The sequence below is a fragment of the Lichenostomus cassidix genome, chromosome 2 (assembly GCF_008360975.1).
Source record: "Lichenostomus cassidix isolate B80296 chromosome 2, HeHo_3.0, whole genome shotgun sequence".
NCBI lineage: Eukaryota > Metazoa > Chordata > Aves > Passeriformes > Meliphagidae > Lichenostomus > Lichenostomus cassidix.
In genome coordinates this window covers 485,064-507,980 of record NC_139482.1, presented here as the reverse complement: position 1 = coordinate 507,980, position 22,917 = coordinate 485,064, and the positions used below count along the sequence as shown (strand labels likewise).

General features: G+C 62.1%; 2 protein-coding genes across 7 annotated transcripts in view; one reads left to right on the top strand and one right to left on the bottom strand.

Moving 5' to 3' along the window:
• SCAP (SREBF chaperone) overlaps nucleotides 1-10,635 on the top strand; it is a 41,014-nt gene extending 30,379 nt beyond the window's left edge. For all 6 annotated transcript variants that reach the window (XM_085050008.1, XM_085050006.1, XM_085050004.1 and 3 more), the window contains 12 exons: nucleotides 96-311; nucleotides 975-1,390; nucleotides 2,367-2,558; nucleotides 3,375-3,570; nucleotides 4,320-4,435; nucleotides 4,532-5,117; nucleotides 5,255-5,340; nucleotides 5,984-6,066; nucleotides 6,843-7,009; nucleotides 7,819-7,899; nucleotides 8,482-8,688; nucleotides 9,382-10,635. In XM_085050008.1, coding sequence (XP_084906134.1) covers nucleotides 96-311; nucleotides 975-1,390; nucleotides 2,367-2,558; nucleotides 3,375-3,570; nucleotides 4,320-4,435; nucleotides 4,532-5,117; nucleotides 5,255-5,340; nucleotides 5,984-6,066; nucleotides 6,843-7,009; nucleotides 7,819-7,899; nucleotides 8,482-8,688; nucleotides 9,382-9,627 — 2,592 coding nt within the window. In that variant the 3' untranslated portion in view covers nucleotides 9,628-10,635. The remainder of the gene's footprint in view (nucleotides 1-95; nucleotides 312-974; nucleotides 1,391-2,366; nucleotides 2,559-3,374; nucleotides 3,571-4,319; nucleotides 4,436-4,531; nucleotides 5,118-5,254; nucleotides 5,341-5,983; nucleotides 6,067-6,842; nucleotides 7,010-7,818; nucleotides 7,900-8,481; nucleotides 8,689-9,381) is intronic.
• Nucleotides 10,636-10,687: 52 nt separating this feature from the next.
• On the bottom strand, nucleotides 10,688-21,922 carry PTPN23 (protein tyrosine phosphatase non-receptor type 23). Its single transcript, XM_085050002.1, has 25 exons — nucleotides 21,803-21,922; nucleotides 21,295-21,369; nucleotides 20,691-20,818; nucleotides 20,397-20,473; nucleotides 20,241-20,290; nucleotides 19,586-19,717; nucleotides 19,177-19,257; nucleotides 18,603-18,734; nucleotides 18,414-18,461; nucleotides 17,576-17,632; nucleotides 17,331-17,389; nucleotides 16,990-17,069; nucleotides 16,779-16,893; nucleotides 16,629-16,694; nucleotides 16,380-16,525; nucleotides 15,756-16,064; nucleotides 15,293-15,447; nucleotides 15,048-15,199; nucleotides 14,601-14,780; nucleotides 12,413-14,441; nucleotides 12,110-12,291; nucleotides 11,830-11,934; nucleotides 11,606-11,744; nucleotides 11,413-11,526; nucleotides 10,688-11,337 (listed from the first exon to the last, which is right to left on the bottom strand). Exons 1-25 carry the CDS (start codon nucleotides 21,884-21,886, stop codon nucleotides 10,786-10,788), a joined length of 5,247 nt encoding a protein of 1,748 aa, XP_084906128.1. The 5' UTR covers nucleotides 21,887-21,922; the 3' UTR covers nucleotides 10,688-10,785.
• Nucleotides 21,923-22,917: the final 995 nt, after the last annotated feature.

The window sequence follows — 22,917 nt, the reverse complement described above, 5'->3', positions numbered from 1 at the left end:
ACCGTGGGGGAAGAATCCCTCCCACATCACCAGGGAGGGTGACACCTCACCTCACCTCCCAGCCCTGATCCCTCCCCATTCCGTGTCTGTTGCAGCTGGCTGACCTGAACAAGCGGCTGCCCCCCGAGTCGTGCCTGGCGCCGGCCAAGGCCCCGTGCCGCTCCCGCCCTCCCGCCCTGCGCCCGGCGGCTCCGCACACGCCGCACACCATCACCCTGCAGCCCTCCTCGCTGCGCAACCTGCGCCTGCCCAAGCGCCTGCGCGTCATCTACTTCTTCGCCCGCACGCGCCTGGCCCAGCGCCTCATCATGGTACGTGAGGGGGACCTGGCTGCCACCCCGGCCAGGCCCTGCATCTCCTGGGTCCTGCTTCCCACACCAGTCTGCTGCTGGTGCCTCACGGCATCCAGTTGAGATGATTTTACAAGCAAAGTCGGGGTTTGTTCCTCCACATATGGACTAGAGACATTCAGGAGTTATTTTGTGTAAGGTTTCAGCTTTTACAACCACTGCAACCACTCCACTCTCTGCCCCTGCTTGTCCCCGTTTCTGTTTTAGATGTCTCTAATGGAATTAGAGGGATCTCGGTGTTCCCAGTCCAATCAGCTAACACTGGCAGTTTAAATTAAATCCCCACATGGTCCCAGAGCAGTGGCTTCTGCACAACTGGATCCAAAATCCCAAACTGAGGCATTCCAGCCCTTTTTGGAGGTGCCAAAAAGGCTGCCAGCACAGAGTCTCCTTGCTGTGCATTTGGAGAGGGAAGTGGGGTTCTGACCATACCGTGGATCACAGAAAAATGGTGTCCAGATTCTCAGTTTGCTGGGCAGTGCTCGCAGACTTCCCTGAGGAGCAGTGCTGGGACTGAGGCTGCAGGAAAAGTGGGGTACCTGTGGTTGGGGTGCCTGGGTCAGCTCAGGCAGGGGAAAGGGTGGTGGCACTGAAGAGATCTATGTCTCTGCTCATCCTGCACAGGCCGGGACGGTGATCTGGATAGGAATCCTGGTTTACACGGATCCTGCTGGGCTCCGCACCTACCTCACATCCCAGGTCACCGAGCAGAGTCCCCTGGGGGAAGCAGGTCTGCCTCCCATGCCCGTTCCCGGAGGGGTGCTGCCTGCTGGGGACCCCAAGATCGACCTGTCAGTCTTCCCGTCGGAGCCACTGCAGCTGTCGGAGAACCAGACCCAGCAGAGGGAGCAGAAGTCAGGGCTGGAGCCCAACCAGCACACGTGGGCCCAGGGAGCAGAGGGCAGAGGGAATGGGCAAGTGGAGCTGGGAACAGAAGCAGAGGTGACCTGGGGAGCAGAGGATGAGGAGATCTGGAGGAAGCTTTCCTTCAGGCACTGGCCAGCCCTCTTCAGCTACTACAACATCACCCTGGCCAAGAGGCAAGTGGGCTAGCGTGGAGTGCCACAAGCACTGGGATCTGGGCAACTGACCCAAAGAGTTTGTCCTCCTGTCCTTCATCCTCCCAACTCACTGAACCTGGTTCCATGGGGCTCATTCCAGGTGAAGAGCTGCTGAGCAGGTCCTCTGGGGTGGGCAGAGCTCACAAACCCTCCAGGACTGTTCCTCTGGGAATCAGGGTTGTTTCTGTGCTCGTGGGTGTTTATGTGCTTGGTGTCGTGAATCTTCCTTGACCCTGGAAGTGAAGTTTTAAATTTTGCAAAATAAGGAAAGGAGGCTCAGGGGGACCTTCTGGCTCTGCACAACTCCCTGACAAGAAGGGACAGCCAGGGGGAGGTTGGGCTCTGTTCCCAGGGAACAGGGACAGGATGACAGCAAACAGCCTCAGGCTGTGCCAAGGGTGGGTCAGGTTGGATATTGGAAATATTCTTCATGTAAAGGGCTCTTCAGCCCTGCACAGCTGCCCAGCTCCCATCCCTGGAGAGATTTAAAAGCCCTGTGGATGTGGCACCTGGGGACATAGGTTAATGGTGGCCTTGGCAGTGCTGGGAAAAAGTCAGACTTGATGGTCTCAGAGGGCTTTTCCAACCGCAGTAATTCCATGATTCTCTGATACAATCATCTGTAAGTGATGGAAACAGTACATGTGAGGAAGAGACACCTGAGCTGAAGAAGCTTCTTGGTGAGACCTCCCAGCCTGCAGCACTCAGGAAACTAAATCCTTACTTAAATTCATGGGATCCATTTGATCTCATCAGCACTTCATTCCACTGGTGGCTCTTTGAAGGGTTAAAACTTGGGAAATACCTTTAGAGGAGAATATTTCCAAGGAGATCTTTAGTTCCAAACACCTGAAGTGACCCACTGACAGCACCCTGAGACCTGCCATGGCTGCTGAGTCACCTGTCCCTGTGTCCCCTTATGTCATTGCTGAGCTGTTGCCCTGTCCACCCCCAGGTACATCAGCATCCTGCCAGCCATCCCTGTCACGCTGTACCTGAACCCTCAGGAGGCCTTGGAGATGCGGCATCCCCAGGAGGCCTCGCGCTATCACCCCTTCCTGGCAGGCAGTGCTGGGAAGCTGGACACAGGATCCCAGCCAGAGCACACAGCACAGCCCCACGGCCACCAGGATGTCACCCTTTACAAGTAAGATGTCCTGTCACAGCCTCCTGACCCTGCCTCAGCCCTGGGGGGCTCTGGGACTGCTTTGGGCCAGTCCTTCTGCTGGGAGACCAGAAATACTCCTGAAGCTTCAGTGCCAAAGCTCGGGATGCTCCAGTGCAAAATTAAATTGATCTCTGCTGGTGGCTTTCCATCAGCTGAGGGCAGGAATGGGTTGTGCATGGATGCTCTTAGTGCTCCTGATGCAATACAGGGCTGATCATTGGGTGATGAGGACAGGAGGTCAGTTTGGGGTATAAATGTGATTTCCTAGAACCCCAGAATGGTTTGGGTTGGAAGGGACTTTAAAGCCCATCCAGTTCCACCCCCTGCCATGGGCAGGGACACCTTCCACTGTCCCAGGTTGCTCCAAGCCCTGTCCAACTTGGCGCTGGACACTTCCAGGGACACACACCACCTAGATATCATTTGATAATGATTTATTGGGTGTTAGACCAAGCTCTGGTGCAAGGAGCTTCCTCCCACCAGAGAGCATGGCTCACAACCCCCGTCTGAATCTGCAGTTGCTGCACACACCGTGTTATCCCAATCCCCATCTGGTGTTTTCTTAAAATCTTAGCTGCTCATTACTTCCCTTACTGCAAAGCCTCAAAATCTTGTTGAAATTGTCATTTGCCCATTAAAACCCCCTTTCATTTTCATCAGATCTCTGTAATTTGAAATCGAGAAATTCACACCAGCTCATGAGTAATCCTAGCACAGGATTTTCCAAACCTATCCTCGGAGTAGAAATGGGAATTTATTTTCTTACCTTCTCGTCTCTGCGTGTGTCTCCCGCAGGGTGGCTGCTCTGGGGCTGGCCTCGGGCATCCTGCTGGTGCTGCTGCTGTTCTGCCTCTACCGGGTGCTGTGCCCCAAGAACTACGGGCAGAACGGGCCGGGCCGGCGCCGCAGGGGTGACCTGCCCTGCGATGACTACGGCTACTCCCCGCCCGAGACCGAGATTGTGCCCCTGGTCCTCAGGGGACACCTCATGGTAGGTGCAGCTTAGAAATAAAACATCAAGATAAAGATACTGTACCATGAAAATCCTGCAGCATGGTCCTGTCTCGTCCTGGGACTTGCTTTCTGCAATTCCCGCCATCACCACCTCTGCCTTCCATTCCCTGCTTTGCTGGGATACTTCCACATTCCTGAGGTCCAGGGAGCTCTGGGCTGGGTGGACAAGGTGGGGATCAGTCCAAGGTTGGGCTTTTCCAACCTGGATGATTCAGGGATTCTTCCCATTCTGAGATGAAACAAAGCTCTTGAGCATCCAAGTTTAAAATTTGAGTTTGAAATTGTGTGCTGTGTCTCCCAGAGAAGCTGCACCTCTGTTCTAATCCTACCATCACACTGGGAAGAATTTGTCAGGGAAAGGCAAGACAAATGGAGTCTGTTGGATTTGCAGCAGTCCAGTGCATGTTGAGGTCTCTGGGAAGAGATCCTGGAATCCCAGAATCACAGAGTGGTTTGGGTTGAAAAGGACTTTGTAACTCACCCAGTGCCACCCCTGCCATGGGCAGGGACACCTTCCACTATGCCAGGCTGCTCCAAGCCCTGTCCAACCTGGCCTTGGACACTTCAGGGATGTTCATGTCCTCAGTGTCGCTCAGTTCCTAAACCAACCAGTTGTGACATAAAATCCATCATGTCTGCAGTTCCTCAGCCACACCAGGCTGTGCTCAGGATCCAGAGGCCTCGGTGGTGCCACACTGAGCTGTGCTTGTCCTTCCTTTCTCCCAGGACATCGAGTGCCTGGCCAGTGATGGGATGCTGCTGGTGAGCTGCTGCCTGGTGGGGCAGATCCGCGTGTGGGACGCGCAGACGGGCGACTGCCTCACCGTCATTCCCAAACCCAGGTATGGCCCTGCCCATGTCCCCATGTCCCTGTGTCCCTGTGCTGCCAGGGAGCAGCCCACCAGCACAGTGGGGCTGAGCTTCATCCCTCCTTCCAGGCTGCGCAGGGACAGCAGTGGCATCTTCGATTACCAGGAGGGCTGGGATCCCAGCCCGGATGGGAAGAATGGGCTGGAGGACTCCTTTGAGAGCAGTCACCAGCTCAAACGGCTGCTGGGGCCCCCCCAGCCCCCCCTGTTCTGTGACCAGCCTGACCTCACCTCCCTCATCGACACCAACTTCTCAGAGCACGCCAAGGCAGCCGAGTCGGAGCCGCGGCTCCGGGCCGTGGGCACTCGCCACAAGGACTCAGGATACGACTTCAGCAGCCTGGTTGGGAAGGTGTACGAGGAGCATGGCAGCTCCAGCTGCAGGAGCATGAACTTCCAGGGGCTTTCAGCCCCACACGGCCCCTCTGGGTTCTGCGGGAGCAGCGGCCGCTCCCCGGGATGTGGCTCTGATGAGGGTGGATGCGGCGGCCGCCGGCGCAGCCTCGGGGACAGGAGCCTTGGGGACGAGGCCTGTGCAGGATGTGACAAATCCTCACCCCTGCCATCCTGGGGAGGGGACCTGGAGAGCTCCATCTGGAGCCTGGAACTGCAGGGGAACCTGATTGTGGCAGGCCGGAGTAACGGCAAGTTGGAGGTGAGGAACAGGGACACAGTAAGGGGAAGCAGGAGGCCACACAGCCTGGGGGCACAGCACAGGGAGCTGTTCAGGATCCCAGACCCCGTCTGGTGCTCCTCTGGCCAGTGTCACCCCAATGAGCCCTCCTCCCCCAGGTGTGGGATGCCATCGAGGGGACCCTCCGCTGCAGCAATGATGAAGGACAATCCGGAATCACGGCTCTTGTCTTCCTCAACAACAGGTAACTCCTTGTGCAAGTGCTGGGAGATCCCCAACCCCAACCTCCATGGCAGCTCCAGGCAGCAGAGCTTCAGCTGGGAAATCTCTTCCTTAGAATCAGTGTCATGGAATATCCTGTGCTGTAAGGGACCTGCAAGGATCATGGAGTCCAACTCCTGGCCCTGCGCAGACATCTGAACAATCCCACCCTGTGCATCCCTGAGATTGTTGTCCAAACACTCCTGGAGCTTTAGCAGCCTTGGGGCCATGCCCATTCCCTGGGGAGCCTGTTCAGTACTCAGCATCCTCTGGGAGAAGAACCTTTTCCTGATACCCAGTCTAACATCCAGCCTAATCCTTCCATGTATCCACTTCTCACCAGCTTTCCTGGCTCCAGGCCTCCTCTAGCACCCACTTCTTCAGCCCTCAGGCTTCCCAGTAGCTGAATATCCAGAGGGTTTCAGGGCTGGGAGACCTTTGGCTCACTGGTTTCCATGGCTGCTGTTCCAGAGGCACTGCCATTGTCCAGGCCAGCTGGAGCTGTCTAATCTCCCAGCCCAGTTCCATGCAGCCTCCTGGGAATGGGGGATCTGTGCTCAGCCCAGGGGGTCTCTGGGTTTGGGGCTCAGGGAGGGTCTTCTCCTCACCCTGCACGTCTCTCTCAGGATCGTGGCTGCCCGGTTGAATGGCTCCTTGGATTTCTTCTCTCTGGAGACACACACATCCTTGAACCACCTGCAGTTCCGAGGTGAGCAGGTGTTGGAATGTCTGTGCACTGCCCTGAGCTCCTGCCTCTCCCTCCTTGTAGCTGAGTGTCCCTCACACCCACTTCAGCTCTGTGGTAGCACTGTGCTCTGAAGCACCCTGAGCTGTGCTGAGCTGAGGGGTGCAGTGGGAGCTCCCTGTGCTGGGACAACATCCCCATGTTGGTTTTCCCCAGGGCGCAGGGCCAGAGGCTCCACTGTGCTTCCAGGGTAGCACTGCACTTCCCTCCTTCCACTTCTCACTCCTCACTCTGTCTCTCTCATTCCCACCCCAGGAACAGCCTGAGGCCTCAGCACAACACAGCACAGCCCAGACTGTCCCACGGGGGTGACTGGTTAGAGCACAGGGTTCCTTGCTTCCGGGGCAGAATAGAGGGGATGATTGAGATGGGATACTGGGGAGAAATTCTCTGGGAGAGTGGTGAGGGACTGGAATGAATTTCCCAGAGAAGCTGTGGCTGCCCCTGGATCCCTGGAAGTGTCCCAGCCCAGGCTGGACAGGGCTTGGAGCAGCCTGGGAGTGGAAGGTGTCCCTGCCCATGGCAGGCAGGGGGTGAGGCTGGATGAGCTTTAAGGTCTCTTCTGTCCCAAATAAGTCTGGAGTTCTTAGACCCTGTTGAGACCCTCACTCCTGTTCTTGAGCACAGAAGATTCCCTGCAGCACCAGCCCCAAATTCCCTAAAGCCCAGCATGCAGCCATCCCTGAGGTGCAGCATGCCGAGGTGACCTTGCCCTGGCTGAGGTGTGTTTGTCCCTGCAGGTGCCCCGGGCAGGAGCAGCCTGCCACCCTCCCCGGAGCTGGGCCGCGGTGCCGCCGTGCGCTGCCAGCTCACCCACAGCGTGGCCTGCGCACACCACAAACCCATCACGGCGCTCAAGGCCGCAGCCGGGCGGCTCGTCACCGGCAGCCAGGACCACACCCTCAGGGTGAGGGGACAGGGACAGTCGGGCTGGGGGAGCACACAGGGAGGGGGGAATTCTGGAAGCGCGGGGGTTCTGTTCACCTGCTGGATGTGGCATTGCGGGAGTTGGAAGGATAAAGCCCAGTGAGTGTCACCCTGAACAGTGGGTTCCCTGTGCAATAGGGATGGGTGACTTCAGAGAACTACAGAATCCTTGAGGTTGGGAAAGACCCAACCAGTCCCCAGCACTGCCAAGGCCACCACTAACCCATGGCCCCAAGTGCCACATCCATGTGGCTTTTAAACCCCTCCAGGGCTGGGGACTCCACTGCTGCCCTGGGCAGCCTCTTCCAATGCCTGACTACCCTTTCCATGAAGAAATTTTCCCAATATCCGCCCTGAACCTCCCTCTTATCCTATCCATTGTCCCCTGGGAGCAGAGCCTGACCCACACCCCCTCTCAGCTGCCCCCTCCTGTCAGGAAGTTGTGCAGAGCCAGAAGGTCCCACCTGAGCCTCCTTTTGTCCAGGATGACCCCCTTTAGCTGCTCTTGGTGCTCCAGATCCTTCCCCAACTTTGTTTTCTTGTCTAGACACACTCCAGCCCCTCCAGGTCTCTCCTCTCGTGAGGGGCCCAGAGCTATCCCTGTCACCACTCTGTCCCTGCCCACCAGCCATGACCTACCCCTGCCCTGGGCTGCAGCATTCCATGGCCCCTGGAATCATAGGCAGGCTCTGGCTGTGCCACGAAGGGATCTGTTGTGTGTGGGGAGTTCAGGTGCTACCCCTGAGCCCAGCTGGCCCTGGAGTCTCATTTCGGCCTCTCCTGCCCCAGGTGTTCCGGCTGGAGGACTCGTGCTGCCTGTTCACCCTGCAGGGTCACTCGGGAGCCATCACAGCTGTGTACATCGACCAGGTACAGGGGAGCTGCTGGGCCTGGGCCTTCACCTGCCTTCACACCTGAGCTGATCCCTAAACCCATCCCTGAGCCAGTGGCTCAGCCAAAGGCACCCTCCTGGGTCCCTCCATCTCTCACAGGCTGAGCCAGAGTTTTCCCCAGTTCGCTGTGAGCTCAGCAATCCCTTTCCCTGGAGATCTCTTGCTTCCCTGTCCTTTTGGAGTAGGGAATCCCTGTTCCTGCATTGCCAGGTGGGGCTGAAATGGCACCTGAGCAGCCAGGAAAGCTCTGCCCCACACCCCTCGGGAGGAAGAGGGGGAGCCCCTCACGTGCTCCCTAAGCCAACAAGTGCCCCCACGTGCTCTCCAGCCCTGTGTAAGTGAACTCAGGTGCCTCTGCACCTGGGGGACATCAGGGTCTGTTTCCCCCACCTGCTTGAGCACACAGACCAGACAGGGAACCCCTAGGCTGGCAGTCCAAGGCTCCAGCCCACACTCCAGTGACTTTCTGCAATCAGGAGTGCCCAGAGCACTGGCAGTGTCGGTGGCACAGTGTCCCCCATGGTGCTGACATGGCCCTGATGTCCCTGGTGTCCCACAGACCATGGTGCTGGCGAGTGGTGGCCAGGACGGGGCCATCTGCCTGTGGGATGTGCTGACGGGCAGCCGCGTGAGCCACATGTTCGCCCACCGCGGGGATGTCACCTCCCTGACCTGCACCACCTCCTGCGTCATCAGCAGCGGCCTGGATGACATCATCAGCATCTGGGACCGCAGCTCGGGGATCAAGCTCTACTCCATCCAGCAGGTGGGACCTGGGGGGCAGCTGGGGGGGTTAACCACGGAACTGGGAATTGCTTGGGTTGGAAAATCCTTCAGAGAGAGTCCAACCACCATCCTGCACTGACAAGGCCACCACTGTGGCTCCAAGTGCCACATCCACATGGCTTCTAAATCCCTCCAGGGATGGGGACTCCTCTACTACCCTGGGCAGCCTCTTCCAATGTCTAATCACCCTTTCCGTGAAGAAATTCCTCCTGATGTTCAGTCTGAACCTCCCCTGGCACAGCCTGAGGCCATTTCCCCTTGTCCTATCCCTTTTTCCCTGGGAGCAGAGTACAAACCCCGACAGCTGCCCTTTCATGGAGTTATGAAGAGCCAGAAGATCCCCCTGAGCCTCCTCTTCTCTGGGCTGAGATCCCCCTCACACCCTCAGGGGTCCTCCTGGGTTCTCCTGGCCCCCTGCAGACACCTCTGCTGTGCTGGGAGGCTGAGGAGCGTCTATTCCAGCTCCACATGCTTGGAAAAGCTTTCCTGTCACATGCAAAGGCTCAAACCAGACCGATCCACCAAGGCTCTGCCCCATTCCAACCCCTCAGGGCTCAGCTCTGCCCCATTCCAACCCCTCAGGGCTCAGCTCTGCCCCATTCCAACCCCTCAGGGCTCAGCTCTGCCCCATTCCTACCTCTTGGAGCTCAGCTCTCCTCCCTCTGTCCCGCAGGAGTTGGGCTGCGGCGCTAGCCTGGGCGTCATCTCCGACAACCTGCTGGTGACAGGTGGCCAGGGCTGCGTGTCCTTCTGGGACATTGGCTATGGGGACCTCCTCCAGACCGTCTACCTGGGCAAGAGCAACGAGTCGCAGCCGGCGCGGCAGATCCTGGTGCTGGAGAACGCCGCCATCGTCTGCAACTTTGGGAGCGAGCTCAGCCTGGTCTACGTGCCCTCGGTGCTGGAAAAGTTGGACTGAGCAGGAGGAGGGGCCGGCGGGACTGAGAGGGGGCTCGGGGCTGTGCGGAGAGGGGATGGGGCTGCCGCTCCATGGCTCCATCCGTGCCGGCGGGGCGGGGCGGGGTGGGGCTGCCGCCCTCCCGCTGCTCTCCCTGCTCCGGTATCGTCCGCGTGCTCTCGGGGACTCCCGGCAGCGCCACGGTGCAGAGGGACACGGGGGCGGGATAGGAGCGGGGACAGTGTGGTGGCTCCCGGGCTGAGCACCCAGCAGTGACTGTCCCAGCACACGGAACGGCCCTCGGCCAGCCCCGGCCCCGGGTGGCAGCCGGGAGAGGCCGGGACTGACCCCTCCTGGGCGCGGCTCGGCCCCACGTGCCTTAGGGCGCGGCAGGGCCCCGCCCCATCCCGCCCGGGGCCGCGGCAGCCCCCGCCCTATTTATTTATACGCTGTAAATAGTTATTTATTGGGGCAGGGGGCGTGGGGGTGCAGCTCCCGGCAGCGCTGCCCTTGCCGTGCCCTGGCACAGCTGCCCTGCCCGGCTCCCTCCTGCGCCCCGTCTGCAGCAATAGCACCTTCCTCCTTCCCTTCCTCCTCCTCTTCCCTCTGCGGCGCCAGAGGAGGTTTTTCTCAGGTTGGGAGCGGGCGGAGCCCTTGCCCCTCCTGCAGCTGCTGGGGAGGGGTGCGAGTGGGGCACAGCGGGACCAACGTGCAGAGCCAGGGATGGGGCAGCAGCCGGGGCTCCCCCAGCTCCCCGAGCACGGCCCGGGGAATCCGCTGCCCTGCCCGGTTGCACCGCAGCCCCGCCCCTCCCGCCGTGCCCCCGAACCGCCGATGACGTCTGTTCTTGACCCCCGGTGATTGTAGAGGCGGCGCCGGCCTGGGGCAGGAGGGACCCCCGGGACCCCGGCCCAGCCCCCGCGGGTGGCCTTCGCCCAGCTGTACCTTTGTGCTGTACAGGGGACGCTTTTTGTACCGATCGTGTTTTATAACGTGTGCAGGAACATCCATTAAACGGAACTAACCCGAGCCTGGCTCAGCCCTGCCCCTCCCCGCCCGCGGCAGCACCAGGGCCCGGCCCTGCAGATAAACTCGCTTTATTTTAGTAGCAAAGAGCTGAAAAAGTCAGTTCTACCTGGAGTCAAAGTGGGGCTGGGGGCCGGGAGGCCCCCGCCCCCCTCACGCCTTGTTGAGGGTCCAGAGGGGGTCGAGCATGCTGAGGGGGTCGTCGCTGGGCCGGGGCCCCCGGAGCCCCTCGCCCGGCTGTGCTTGCAGGAAATTCTGCTTGTTCATGCGCTGTTTGCCCTTGAGGGAGGCGTCCAGGCTGAAGGCCTCTGGCGTCAGCGAGGCCAAGAGCTCCAGTGAGGAGGAGGAGGAGGAGGCTGGGGGGGCAGCGGGGGGCTCTGGCGGCCCCCCCGGCCCGTCGGGGCTCTCCCCCCCAACATGGTTGCTGCTCTCAGTGTCAGCCGATGGCTCGGGGAGGGGCGGCCCCGGGGCGGGGGGCTCGGGGTCAGGGGCATCAACACCATCCACGACGCCGTCAGGAATCACCGGTGGCACCTCAGGCTCCACGGGGTCCGGGGGAGGTGCAGGATCCACCCCCCAGCCCTCCCCGGGCTCCGCGCTGGGCCCCCCCGGCTTGATGCTGAGCTTGGCGATGGTGGCCTGGATGGAGCTGATGGGCACATCTCCCCCCAGCACCAGGTCCTGGGGGTCCTGCTGGTAGTAGAGCTGGGGGAGAGCAGCCCTGTGAGCCCTGGGAGGGGCAGAGCTCCCCAAAACCTCCCGACACCCCCCTACACCCACCTTGGGGGAGGTGCTGTTGGGGGGCTTGGTCAGGGCAGGGCCACCCACGCCGTGGCGCAGCAGCACCTGCTCGGCGTGGAGCAGGACGGCCTCGAAACAGAATTTGAGGTGCAGCTGCAGGGGAGAGGACACAGTGAGACCCGGGGGATGCAGCCCCTGCCCCACCCACCCGGGGTGCAGCCCCCCGCAGTACCTTCTCCTGCAGCATGTGCTTGCGCTGCTGCCGCATGCGCCTCACCAGCTGTGCCAGGTCCGGGATGCCATTCCCAGCCTCCACCTCCTGCACGGCGGCGTACAGCAGGCAGAAGGCGCCGGTGCGACCCACGCCGGAGCTGCGGAGAGACCCCCGAGCCGTGAGAGCCCCGAGATGAGGGGGAGCCCCTCTCCCCTGCCCCAGAGCCCGCCAGCCCCGCTCACCTGCAGTGCACCACGACGGGGGTGTGCAGCGGGCGCTGGTGCAGGTAGTGGCTGTGCACCTCCTGGATGAAGCGCAGGAGGCTCCCCTTGCTGTCAGGCAGGCCCCTGGAGGGTAGGGAATCCACACTCACTGGGGGTCCCAGTGCTCAGCACCCCCAGAGGGGTCAGGGCTGCCCAAACACTCCCGGTCCAGAGCTGTGCTCCCAGAACTGCCCCCCAGCACACCAGGGATCACAGAACCCCCAAGCCCCCACCCCTTTGCCCCCCCTTCCCCGCGTACAGCTCTGGCCAGGAGGTGAACTGGAGGTGAGCCACGGTGCGTTTGAGGCTCTGGTCACGGTACTGCAGCGTCAGCATCCTCTCCACGTGCGTGGCCGTCACCCGCAGGCTGGTGAGCACCAGGGTCAGGGGGCCCTGCGCCACGGGCTGGCCTCGCTCCGACGGGAAGTACCGCAGCACCTTCTGCCGGGGGACGGCGGGTCAGTGCAGCCCCTCGGGTCCCGCAGGGCCTGGTGACACCCCGCAGGGTATCCCATCCCCGGGGCCCCGCCCAGCCATCCCCGCACCCAGGACAAGGACCCACCTTGTCCAGCTCCTGTTCGGACACCAGCATGACCACCACGGACACCTTCTGCTCGTAGATCATGAGCCAGAAGTCAGCGGCGGTGCCGAGCAGCGGGGCCTGGGTGGCGATGAGGGCAGGGCAGTACGGGGACAGGTCCTCCACGCGGCTGGCGTTGATGTAGTCGTCCTTGCCCGAGCGCAGCACGACGCGGTTGCGGTCGTAGGGCATGATGTCCTGGTGCCGGTTCTTCATGGAGTAGCAGCGGGCGATGGCGATGGAGCGCTGCCGGGCGTCGCGCTCCTGGGCCTCCTGCAGCTCCTTCCAGAGCGCGTCCAGCTCGGAGCCCCCGCCGGGCGCGGGTCGCTCCAGCCGCTCGGCCTGGGCTCGGAACCGCTCCAGCTCGGCCAGCAGCCGCCGCACACGCTCGGGCTCCGCGTACGGGTCGGCCTCGATGAGCTGCACGGCCCGGGGCCGCGGCCCCTCCTGCGCCCCCGCCTTAGTGGGCTGCAGCAGCCCCCCGGGCGCGGCCGAGCCGCCGGGCTGGCTCTCGGGGCTGGACGACAGCAGGTCGGCGGGGCAGGGGCTCTGCCGCGGGAACGGAGTGTCCCCGGCGCCCGGCGGGGGCAGGGCGGGCGGGGGTCGCGGCGCCGGGGGCTGCATGGGCAGGGCGGGGGACGGGGACGGGGCCGGGGACGGGACCAGCGGGCCCTGGACCACCACGGTGCCTGGCACGGGGCTGGGAGAGGGGGCCTGGCTGGGCGGGGTGGGCGCGGGGGGTCCCAGGGCCATGGTCCCGGGGGGCAGCTGAGCGCCGGGGGGGGCCGGGCTGGGGCAGAAGGGCAGCGCGGGGGAGCCGGGGGGCACCGTCTGGAGCCCCGCCAGGGTCGGGGGTCCACTCTGGGCAAGGGTCCTGGGGAAGGGCACGGCCCCCGGATGAGGGGCGAGGCCCGCGGGCGGCAGCTGGTCCTGCCCGGGGAGCTGGTAGAGCTGGGGGGGCAGCGGGGCCTGCCCCGGGGCCGGGGGGGGCAGCTGCCCCCCGGGGCCGGCGAAGGGCTGCTGGGGGAACTGGGCCGGGGCAGCCAGGGGCACTCGGGGGGGCTGCTGGAAGGGCAGCGGGGCCTGGGCTCGGCCCGCGGGCAGGAAGGGAGCCGGGGGGAAGTGCTGGGGGCCCTGGGTGAAGGCGGGAGGGGGCTGTGCCGGGGCAAAGGGGGGCTGAGCCGGCGCCCCGAAGGGCTGAACTCCCCCCGCAGGATAGGGGAAGGGGGCAGCAGGACCTGCCGGGCGCTGCGGGGGCAGGAAGGGGCCCGGGGGTCCCCGGGGGGGCACGGAGCAGCTGGAGATGGGGGCCTGGACGCTGTCCACCGTGGTGGTGGCCGGGCGCGTGCCCGGGGGCTCGGGGACACCCAGCCCTGGCTGGGCACCTACGGGAGCTGCCCCAGGCATGGGGGGCCGCAGCTGGCCGGGACCTGCCCCGGGCTGGCCCAGGCCGTAGGCGGGGGTGGGCAGCGCGCCGTGCTGCGGGGAGGAGCGCGGGGGCAGCACGTGGGGCCCCCCGAAGGCCGGCTGTCCCGGCTGTCCCGGCTGTCCCGGCTGTCCCGGGGCACGGATCAGGGGCGCAGCCGGGAAGAGCTGGGGGGCGGCCGAGCTGGGGGCGGGCCCGGCCGGGGCCGAGGGCTGCAGGAGCTGCCCCGGAACTGCCCCGGTAGCAGGGAAGGGACCGGGGACAGCAGGGGGCCCGGGCAGGCGGTAGTGCCCCGGGAAGGGGGGAGTGGGGGCCAGCGGGGCGCTGGCAACACCCCCTGGCAGCATGTAGGGCTCGGGGGGCCGCAGCCCCCCAGCCAGGGCGGCCAGCGCGGGGGGGGGCAGCTGGGCCAGGGGCCCGGGCAGCAGCTCCGGCGGGAGGCTCCGCAGCTCCTCCGGCAAATCCGACAGCGCCAGGGAGCCCAACTCGGCGGCCTCGGGGCCCCCAGCCTCCAGCTCCAGCGGCTTCTTCTGCAGGGGGGGCTTGGGGGCCGTGGGCCTGGGCGGTGGCTGCTTCTTCAGCTCTCTGGGGGGACAGGGGGCTCAGTGTGGGATTGGGTGCTGCTCCCCACTGCCCCCCGGGCACCAGGAGCATTCCCACCCCGAGCCACCACCCAGAGCTCCCGAAGGCCCTTTTCCATCCCCTGCAGGTCTCACTGGCCCCCCCGGGTCGGTGCCCACCCACCTCTCCAGCAGCTGCTGCCGGTGTGCCTCGCTGGCCTGGCATGCAGCCCGTGCTCGCTCCAGCAGCTTGGCCGCCTTCCCCTCCAGGTCCGTGTAGAAATCCTTCCCCTCCTGGGACTTCTTCATCAGGTCCTCATAGGCCTCGTAGGAGGCCACCAGGGTCTGCACGGTGGTGTTCCATCTGGGAGAAGGGCATGGAGGGGCTCAGCGGGATGCAGTGCCAGGGTAAAGCTGGGCACCTAGCTCCAGGCTCCTGGGGGACCCTGCAGTTCCCACTGGGGTGGGCACAGGACAAAGCCACCAGGGTCCCCACCAGTGGGGTGGGACAGGAGAAGCCAGTGGTGGCCTCACACCTGTCCTGGGGGGAACTGAGGCCTGTTCCTGGGCACTGAGACCCCCCAGGGCACTGAGACCCCCCAGGACACTGGGCTTTCCCTTCCCCACTCACTTGTGCTCCACCTCAGCCAGGGCCTTGCGCACAGCTGCGTATTTGACGTTGGCGTCGGTCAGGGCCTTGAGCACATTCTCCTGGGCAGCCAAATTCTGCTCCAGATACACCTTGAGCTGGTCGTACTTCTTCAGCTGCTCCTCGAAGAGCTTCTGCAGGGACACAGGAGGGGACACAGGAAGGTCTGCGGGGCTCGGGGACAGAGCTGTCCCTCAGTGGGACACAGGGGGTGTCCCCAAGCCCACCTTCATCTCAGAGCGGTCGGTGGTGACCAGCGAGGTGGTGATGTCATCCTTCTGGATCATCTCCCTCAGCTGCTGCTCCAGGGACATCCGCTGGTCCCGCATCTCCTGCACCTTGGCCAGGATCCTCTTCAGGTTCTGCAGCACCTGTTTGTCATCTGGGGGTGGGGCAGGGTCAGGGGCTGGGCTGGATCCCGAGGGAACCCACGGGGTGGGATCTGCACAGCCAGGCCTTGCCTGGGACACTCTGTCCCCTCTGTCCCCAAACAGGACCTGCTTTGCACATTCCCGGGGCACAAACTCTCATCCCACTCACACGGACAGCACCAAGTGACACACAGGGACCCCCAAAGGGCACAGGCAGGGGCAGCCCCGCCTCCCCCAGCCCAGGGGGCACTGCCAGTCCCCTGGGGGGACACAAAGGGTACAGCCCTGCCTCCCCCTGCCCCCCGGAGCCAGGACTCACCTTCGGAGAGGCTGGGGGTGGGCAGTGCAGCTCGGACCTGCTCCAGGGGGCCGCCGAGCAGGCGCAGGTTGCCCAGGTGGAGGTTCATGGCGCGGTGCAGCTCGGTGTTGGTGAAGCTGGCCTTCTCGTGCAGCTCCAGGTACTTGGAGCACTCCTTGCTCACCTCAGCCAGCCCCGGGGGTGACGCTGGCGCCGGCGGGACTTTCCCCAGCAGCTCCTGCAGCTTCCGCTCCTGCGCCTCGTCCTCCTCCAGCAGGTCCCGGATCTCCTTCAGCGACGCCTCCACGTCGGTGAAGACCCCGGAGAGCACTGGGGGGACACGGCAGGGCTGGTGGGGATTGGCTCACCTCCTGCCTGCCCCAGGCCTGAAGCCAGGCATGGACATGGCAGCTCCATGGGGCAGCCAGAGGCAGGGACATGGCAGCCCAGGCTTTGGGATGTTGGGCTCCTGGGCACCCCTGCCGTTGGGGTCATCCCCCCTCCCATCCAACAGGGAAAGTGCTTTGGGATTCAGGAATTTATGGCAGCACAGAAGCAGCCATGGGTGAGAACATTGCCAACAGCCTGGGCAAGGAGCAGTGCCAGCCCCCAGGCCCCCAGCCCCCAGGGGTGCCACCCCCTCACCCTGCATGGACTGGACGAGGTTGCGGACGGTGTCGGGGCGCACGCTGAGCGCGGCACACTTCTCCATCAGCACGGGAGGGATGTGGTTGTACATGTCCAGGTTGTCCACTGTCTCAGGGTCCAGCTGCATGGAGTCCATGAACTGGCTGTGGGACACAGAGGGGCCCCTGAGGGGTGGCAGAGTCCCCCTCCCAGAGGCTCGGGAGCACGAGGGCGCTGTGGGGCAGACAGGCAGTGCCCCTCACGTACTCCAGTACTTCATTCTTGGCTTCAATCTTGGCCATCACATCCCGCAGCAGTTTGGCCTTTTCTTCACTGCAACAGGACAGAATGTTCCATGAGTGCAGGGGAACCCCCAGCAGGTCCCACACCCCCATCCCATCCCACCCCTGCACACACCTGTACAGGGACGAGGCCTCGTGGGCAGCCATGGGCACCAGCTTGGCAAAGATGTCAGGGCCAGTGACCGCAGGGTCCGTGGGGTTGACGGGCAGAGCCTTCACCAAGGGAGCACCTGCAGGACACACCCCAGGCTGGGATCACTCCTGAAGGGATTCTCCCCTCAATCCCAGCAGACCCCTGTTCCCAGAGGTCCCAAAGCCCCCCTGACCTTTAACAGACTGCAGAGTGTCCAGTGCAGGCACGGCCTCATGATAGATGAAATCATTGTCCTTTTTGGCTGAATTGTACCTGGAATGGGAAGTGATGCTGGAAGGGAAGGACTGGGTAGCATTCCTTGCTCCCTAAGCTCATTCCCAACGGGCTCAGCCCCCCTGGGTGTCCTGGGATTGCTCCAGCAATTCCCACAGCAGCTGTCCACCCTCAGCACCTGAGGCAGTGCTGGGCTCTGCATGTTGGGGACACTGGGAACACTCCCCAGGCTCCCTGTCCCTCAACATTCCCAACCCCTGGAAAAGAATGGATACACCCTGGGGTGCTCCATGGACTCACTTCCCACCGATGACATCCATGGTGAACCTCAGAGCTTCCTGCACAGTTTCAGGCTGGCCCTGTGGAATTGAGAGCAGGAATTGCTGTCTGAGTGCTCCCAGAGCCTCCCAGGCACCTCCCAGACAGGAACAGAGAGGCAGCTGATCCTCTTAAACTGTTCCCAATCCTCCTCCTCCTCCCAGCCTGGCAGCCCAGGGCCCAGCTGTGGGGTGGGAAGCCCCCAGTCCCAGACAGCAGGAACACACCTTTGCCAGCTTGATGGCTTCGTTGAGCTTATCCAGAGCGCTCTGGAAGTAGATGACCTGTGGGAGAGAGGGAATTGGGGTTGGCATGGGGGGCAGTGTCCTGGCCCTGCACAGGGACAGCAGTCCCTGAGGGCTAGAGTGATGCCTGAAGATTTTTTTCCTTTTTATATACTCTTTTATACATTTTTATATACCCTTTTATATATTTTTATATACTTTTTGTATTTTTCTGTACCCTTTATATGCTCTTTGTACCCTAAGCCTACACACTTGTAATTTTTGTAGTCTGACATTCTAGCTCAGTTTTGGGGTTTCTGCAAGGCAGGAAGACCAAACATTCACAGTAAGAAGCTGGAGAACCCTAAACTATCTCAAAAGTCGAGTTTTCTCTTCTCTCTGGAACATGTTTTGTAAACTGAGCTCCAGCCTCATTTAAAAGAGCAATTCTTAAAATAAAGAAGAGGTTACTTCATTTATTAAGTTTGTTATTGAAGGATTTTAGACAGATGTGCTAATTTGCAAGGCTCATAAAGTTGTATACACTTTATACTCTGTGCATCTCAAAAAACTGCAAAAAACTGTACACCTAAGATCCTAAAATACCAAAATAAAACCCTTTTACCCCTTCAAACTGTGTCTGTGTCATATTCTACCAGCTGAAAGGCAACAAGAGCTCCCCACGGCTTTTCCAGAGCAGCCAGGTCCTGGCAGGACACAGGACATGGGTGACACACTTGTGTCCCAAAGGCTGTGGATACCCAACCAGGACCCAGCCCCTTCCCAGGAGCACGACCCAGAGGCTGGAGAGGATGAAATGGGATGCCACAGCCCCACTTACCCTTTCCCCAAACTTCTGCTGCTCCTCGGCCTGTTTCCCCATGTGCAGCTGGAAGAAAACAGGGATCAGAGCTCTGTAACTGCAGGGAGAGCTTTGAGAGAGGCAGCAAAACCCTGGGGAGCAGCCAGAGCACGCTGAGGTGGGATGGGAGCACAGGGAGACCCGCAGCCCCAGCTCCCCTTCACTCACGTGGGCCACAGCAGCGAAATAATAGATTTTCATCTGAACCAGTTTCTTCCAATCCTTCTGGATCTTGCCCAGCAGCGAGGCTGTCTCTGAGTTCTCCAGTGCCCTGCAGGCCTCCTTGTAGTAATCCACCACCTATGGAGAGAGACAGGGCTGGGAAAACGCCCTGGAAAGCTGGATCCCAGGTGGAACCACAGCAGTGCAGGGAAGGGGGAATCACAGGCACCTCCCCAAGCACTCGGATCACCCGGAAAAATAGTTGGAGGGAACTCAGGGATGTGTTTGGGACCAAAGCCAGGGGTTGGTGACATCACTGGGACACCTGTCACCAGTCCAGGCTGCTCCAAGCCCCATCCAGCCTGGCCTTGGACACTTCCAAGGATCCAGGGGCAGCCACAGATTATCTGGGAAATCCATTCCAGTCCCTCACCCACCTCACAGCCTGAAACCCTTCCCAATACTCCCCCAACATCTCCCCTCTGTCAGTGTGAAGCCATTGCCCATGTCCTGTCACTCCAGGCCCTTGCCCAGAGTCCCTGTCCATGGGACCATGGTGGCAGCAGCTCCTGGGGCTCACCTGGGCACTGATCCGGGCCACGAGGAAGCTCTTCCTGTTGTCCAGCATGGACTTCTCCAGGAGACACTCCTGTGCTTGGCCCTGCCAGGGACAAGGGGGGAATGTTCAGCACCTCCAACCCTTGGGACACCCCACACCCCTGGCAGCACCCACTGGCTCCAGCCCCTTTGCCAAGGGGTGCATGTGGCATGGGGAATACCAGCCCTGAGGGCGCTTGGAGAGCCCAGGAATGGCACTGAGCCTTCCCTGATCCCCAGGTACCTCCCAAAAAGTCCTCTCCCCCAGGCAGAGAGCCCAGAGCTCACAAACACCCCCCTGTGGGCCACTGGGATCCTTGTATCCACAGGGAACACCAACCCTGCAGACCCACTCGAGGTGTCCCAGTAGGACCAGTGCCCCCAGTGCCTACCAGCATGAGGTTGATGTTGAGGCTGAGGATCTGGTGGCTCATGTCCACGCTGTAGGAATGGGGGAAGTGATCCCGCAGGTAGGTGAAGGCGCCAGCAGCACATTGGAAGTGAGTGCAGGAAACCTTCATGCCCTGAGGGGATGGAACTGTTGGGCTTGGAAAAGACTTCCCAAATTATGGAGTCCAACCAGCACTGCCAAGGCCACCACTGACCATGTCCCCAAGTGCCACATCCACATGGCTTTCAAATCCCTCCAGGGATGGGGACTCCACCCCTGCCCTGGGCAGCTGTGCAGGGCTGGACAGCCTTTCACAGGAAGAATATTCCCAATATCCAACTAAACCTCCCCTGGCACAGTTTGAGGCTGTTTCCTCTCATCCTGTCCCTGTTCCTTGGGAGCACAGCCTGACCTCCACCTGGCTGCACCCTCCTGTCCTGAAAGTTCCCTAAGTCCCCGAGTCCCTCAGTCCCTCCTGGTGCTCCAGCCCCTTCCCCAGCTCTGCTCCCATCTCCAGCTCTGCTCCAGCCCCTCAGTGTCCTGCACCTGAGACCCCAAACCTGTCCCCAGATTCCAGGCTCCTCACAGCACCCAGCACAGGGACACTCCCTACCCTGCCACGCCCAGGTGCCACCTGTCCCCCAGTGGGTCATTACCTCCTCGGACACTCGCTTGTCCATGGCTCCCAGCATGGAATGCAGAGCTCCTGTGGGGACAGGCTGGGGCTCAGTGGAGCAGGGACAGCCCAACAGCCCCTGGGAATGGGGAGTTGGACCAGGGAGGCCCAAAGCTGCAGGAATGCAGGAGCTCACCCAGGTTGTAGAGGACACAGGCCTGCTCGTACTTGATGTCCTCGTGTGTCACTGACTTGCCTGAGAAGATCTCAGTCCTGGGGGGAAGGGGGTACAGGACAGGGAGCAACCAGGGAGTCTCCCAGGAGCAGGATTTATCGAGAGCTTTGCTCCCCAGGGGTCTCTGGGACATCCCTGTGCCACCCCAGGCAGGATCCTGCTGTTCCCCAAGGGTCCCCAAAGCAGCCCCTCCCCAGGGGATGGCATGGCCACGTCCTGCCCACCCCAGCCCCCACCCCAGTCCCCACCCCTCACCAGGTGACAGGCACAGCCGCGTCCTGCCCGTTGCCCATGGGGATTCTGCTCTGCAGGAAGTGCAGCTGCCCCAGGTACTTGCGCAGGGTGCTGCAGCCCTCGAAGTCCCTGGGAACACTGACGGCGCTCTGGGAACAGGACAGGGGGAGGGAGAGGCTCAGGGGACACATTCCAGGCAGGAACAGGAGCTGTCATGCAGGGGAGGCCAAAGCCAGCACCATCCAGATGCTCAGGACGAGGCAAGACCTCCTGGAAAATCTCGGGAGCAGCTGTGTTCTCCCAAAATTGAGAACTTATCCCTCTCCCAAAAATGGGAAACTATCCCTCTTGCTTCAGGATCAGTCCCAGTGGTGGGCTGGGGCAGTCAGGGACCCCCACTCTGAGCCTGCTGGGACCCTCCTGGAATCTGGGGACCCTGGGAGCAGCACCAGGAGCTGTCCCTGCTCCCCCCACCCGGCAGCTCAGGGATCATTGGGATCATCCAGTGCTGCCCTGTGGGACACAGCGGAGGGAGAGGAGCAGCCAAGGCACAGCCCCTGGCCCGGGGTGGTGGGCAGAGCCATCCCAGAGCCCCCCAGGGTGGCTCTCGAGGGTCAGCCCTCACCTGACGGAGCAGCTCCAGCTTCCGCAGCTCCTCGTTGTAGTTCTCCGGGTTCTCCCCATAGTTCTTCAGCACAAACTGGAAAAGGGAAAGGGGATCCCCAAGGTGAAGCAGGTCGGGGATATCCGCAGGGGCTGCAAACACGGCGGGGCAGCGACACAAGCGCTGAGAAGCCCCAGCTCCCCGCCATCCACAAACGCCGCGGCACGGAGAGCGCCGGGCAGGGCGGAGCTTGTTTACAGGTGATTCAGTGACCAAGTACTCAGGTCCCCCCGGGTGGCACGGACACGGTGAGCCCCGGGCAGGGATCCTGTCCTGTCCCCTGTCCCATCCAATCCCCTCAGCCCTAACTCCCGACAGCTCCAGGGACCCGCAAGCACGCTGCCCGCCGCTCTGCCGCTCCCTGGGCACCCCCAGGCTCCCCGCGCTCCCGGCTCGCTCCGCAGCCCCTCCCGTCCCTCACGGACCCCAACCCGCCCGCCCGCCCCCGCAGGCCCGGCCCCAGCCCCACCTTCTTCACGGCGGCGTTGAAGGCGAACTCGCCGGCCTCCTTGAGGTCGAGCCAGATCATGGGCATGCGGGGCACGGCCTCCATCCCGGCCCGATCCCAGCCCGATCCCGACCGCAGCCCGATCCCGATCCCAGCCCGGCCCGGCCCGCCGGAACCGCGCGCGGGGCATCACGGGACACCGAGTCCGCGCGACACTTCCGCCCCGGTTGCCATGGCGACGCCCCGCCCCTCGCGCCCGTTCCCCAGGCAACGCCCCGCCCACAGGCAGCGATGCCCCTGGAGCCACGCCCCTCAGGGGCGGGTCAACCACTGTTGCCATGGAGACGCCTCGCTCGCTGATTGGAGAAGACGACGTGTCGTACCGAAGCTCCGCCCCCGAGGCGGGGCGGTTGCTATGGCAACCAGCAATGGCCAGCCCCTCTTTAACCCTTTCAAGGCCTCCTTAATGCTCTGCCGCAAATTAATTACCCAGCTAATTACCCTTTTCCCCGCCTCCCGCGGTCCCCCGAGCCGTGCTGTGTATTCAGGGCTCCAGGACCCCTCCATGCTCCCAGGGATGCCTCATTCTCCCCCAGGGCTGTTCCAACAACCTGGATCAATCAGAATGATGGCAGCTTTGTCCTACAATATTCCATTAACGTATTTAACCCTTAATGTAATTATTTGTCCCATTAATTAACTGATCCATTAATTTAATTATCTGACCCGTTAACTGAACTATTTGAAGGGCTGTGGTACAAGAGCAGCTCCTCCACAACTTCCCAGATGCCAACAGGAGCACAGCAGTGCCACCTTCTCCCAGCTGGGAACGGCACCAGCCTGTCCCACTCATGGGGAACACCCGAGGGACTGGGGACACCAGGACACAGGCCATGAGCACAGGGACAAGGCGACACTGGGACTCTGGTTATCTTGGCCACTGGGGCTCAGGGACAACACAGCAGAGAGGCACTGGAACCATCAGGATGTGGTACATGGGAACACCAGGACCCACGGACACTGGGACACTAGCTCAGGGACAGGGGGCCACAGGGTGGGTCCTTGCTCCCCTGGGGAATCTCTACTCCAGCACCTGGAGCACCTCCTTCCCCTCCCACTGAATCCCTGGTTTTACC

What these genes read in the sequence shown, in the direction of transcription:
- PTPN23 (XM_085050002.1), bottom strand. Translation starts at nt 21,886, where the DNA reads ATGGAGGCCGTGCCCCGCATGCCCATGATCTGGCTCGACCTCAAGGAG. An exon ending in TCAACGCCGCCGTGAAGAAG is followed by an intron (nt 21,370 to 21,802) that starts GTGGGGCTGGGG and finishes TCCCTTTTCCAG; the next exon opens with TTTGTGCTGAAGAACTATGG. An exon ending in CCTCGTCCAGTCCATGCAGG is followed by an intron (nt 16,065 to 16,379) that starts GTGAGGGGGTGG and finishes GTGTCCCCCCAG; the next exon opens with TGCTCTCCGGGGTCTTCACC.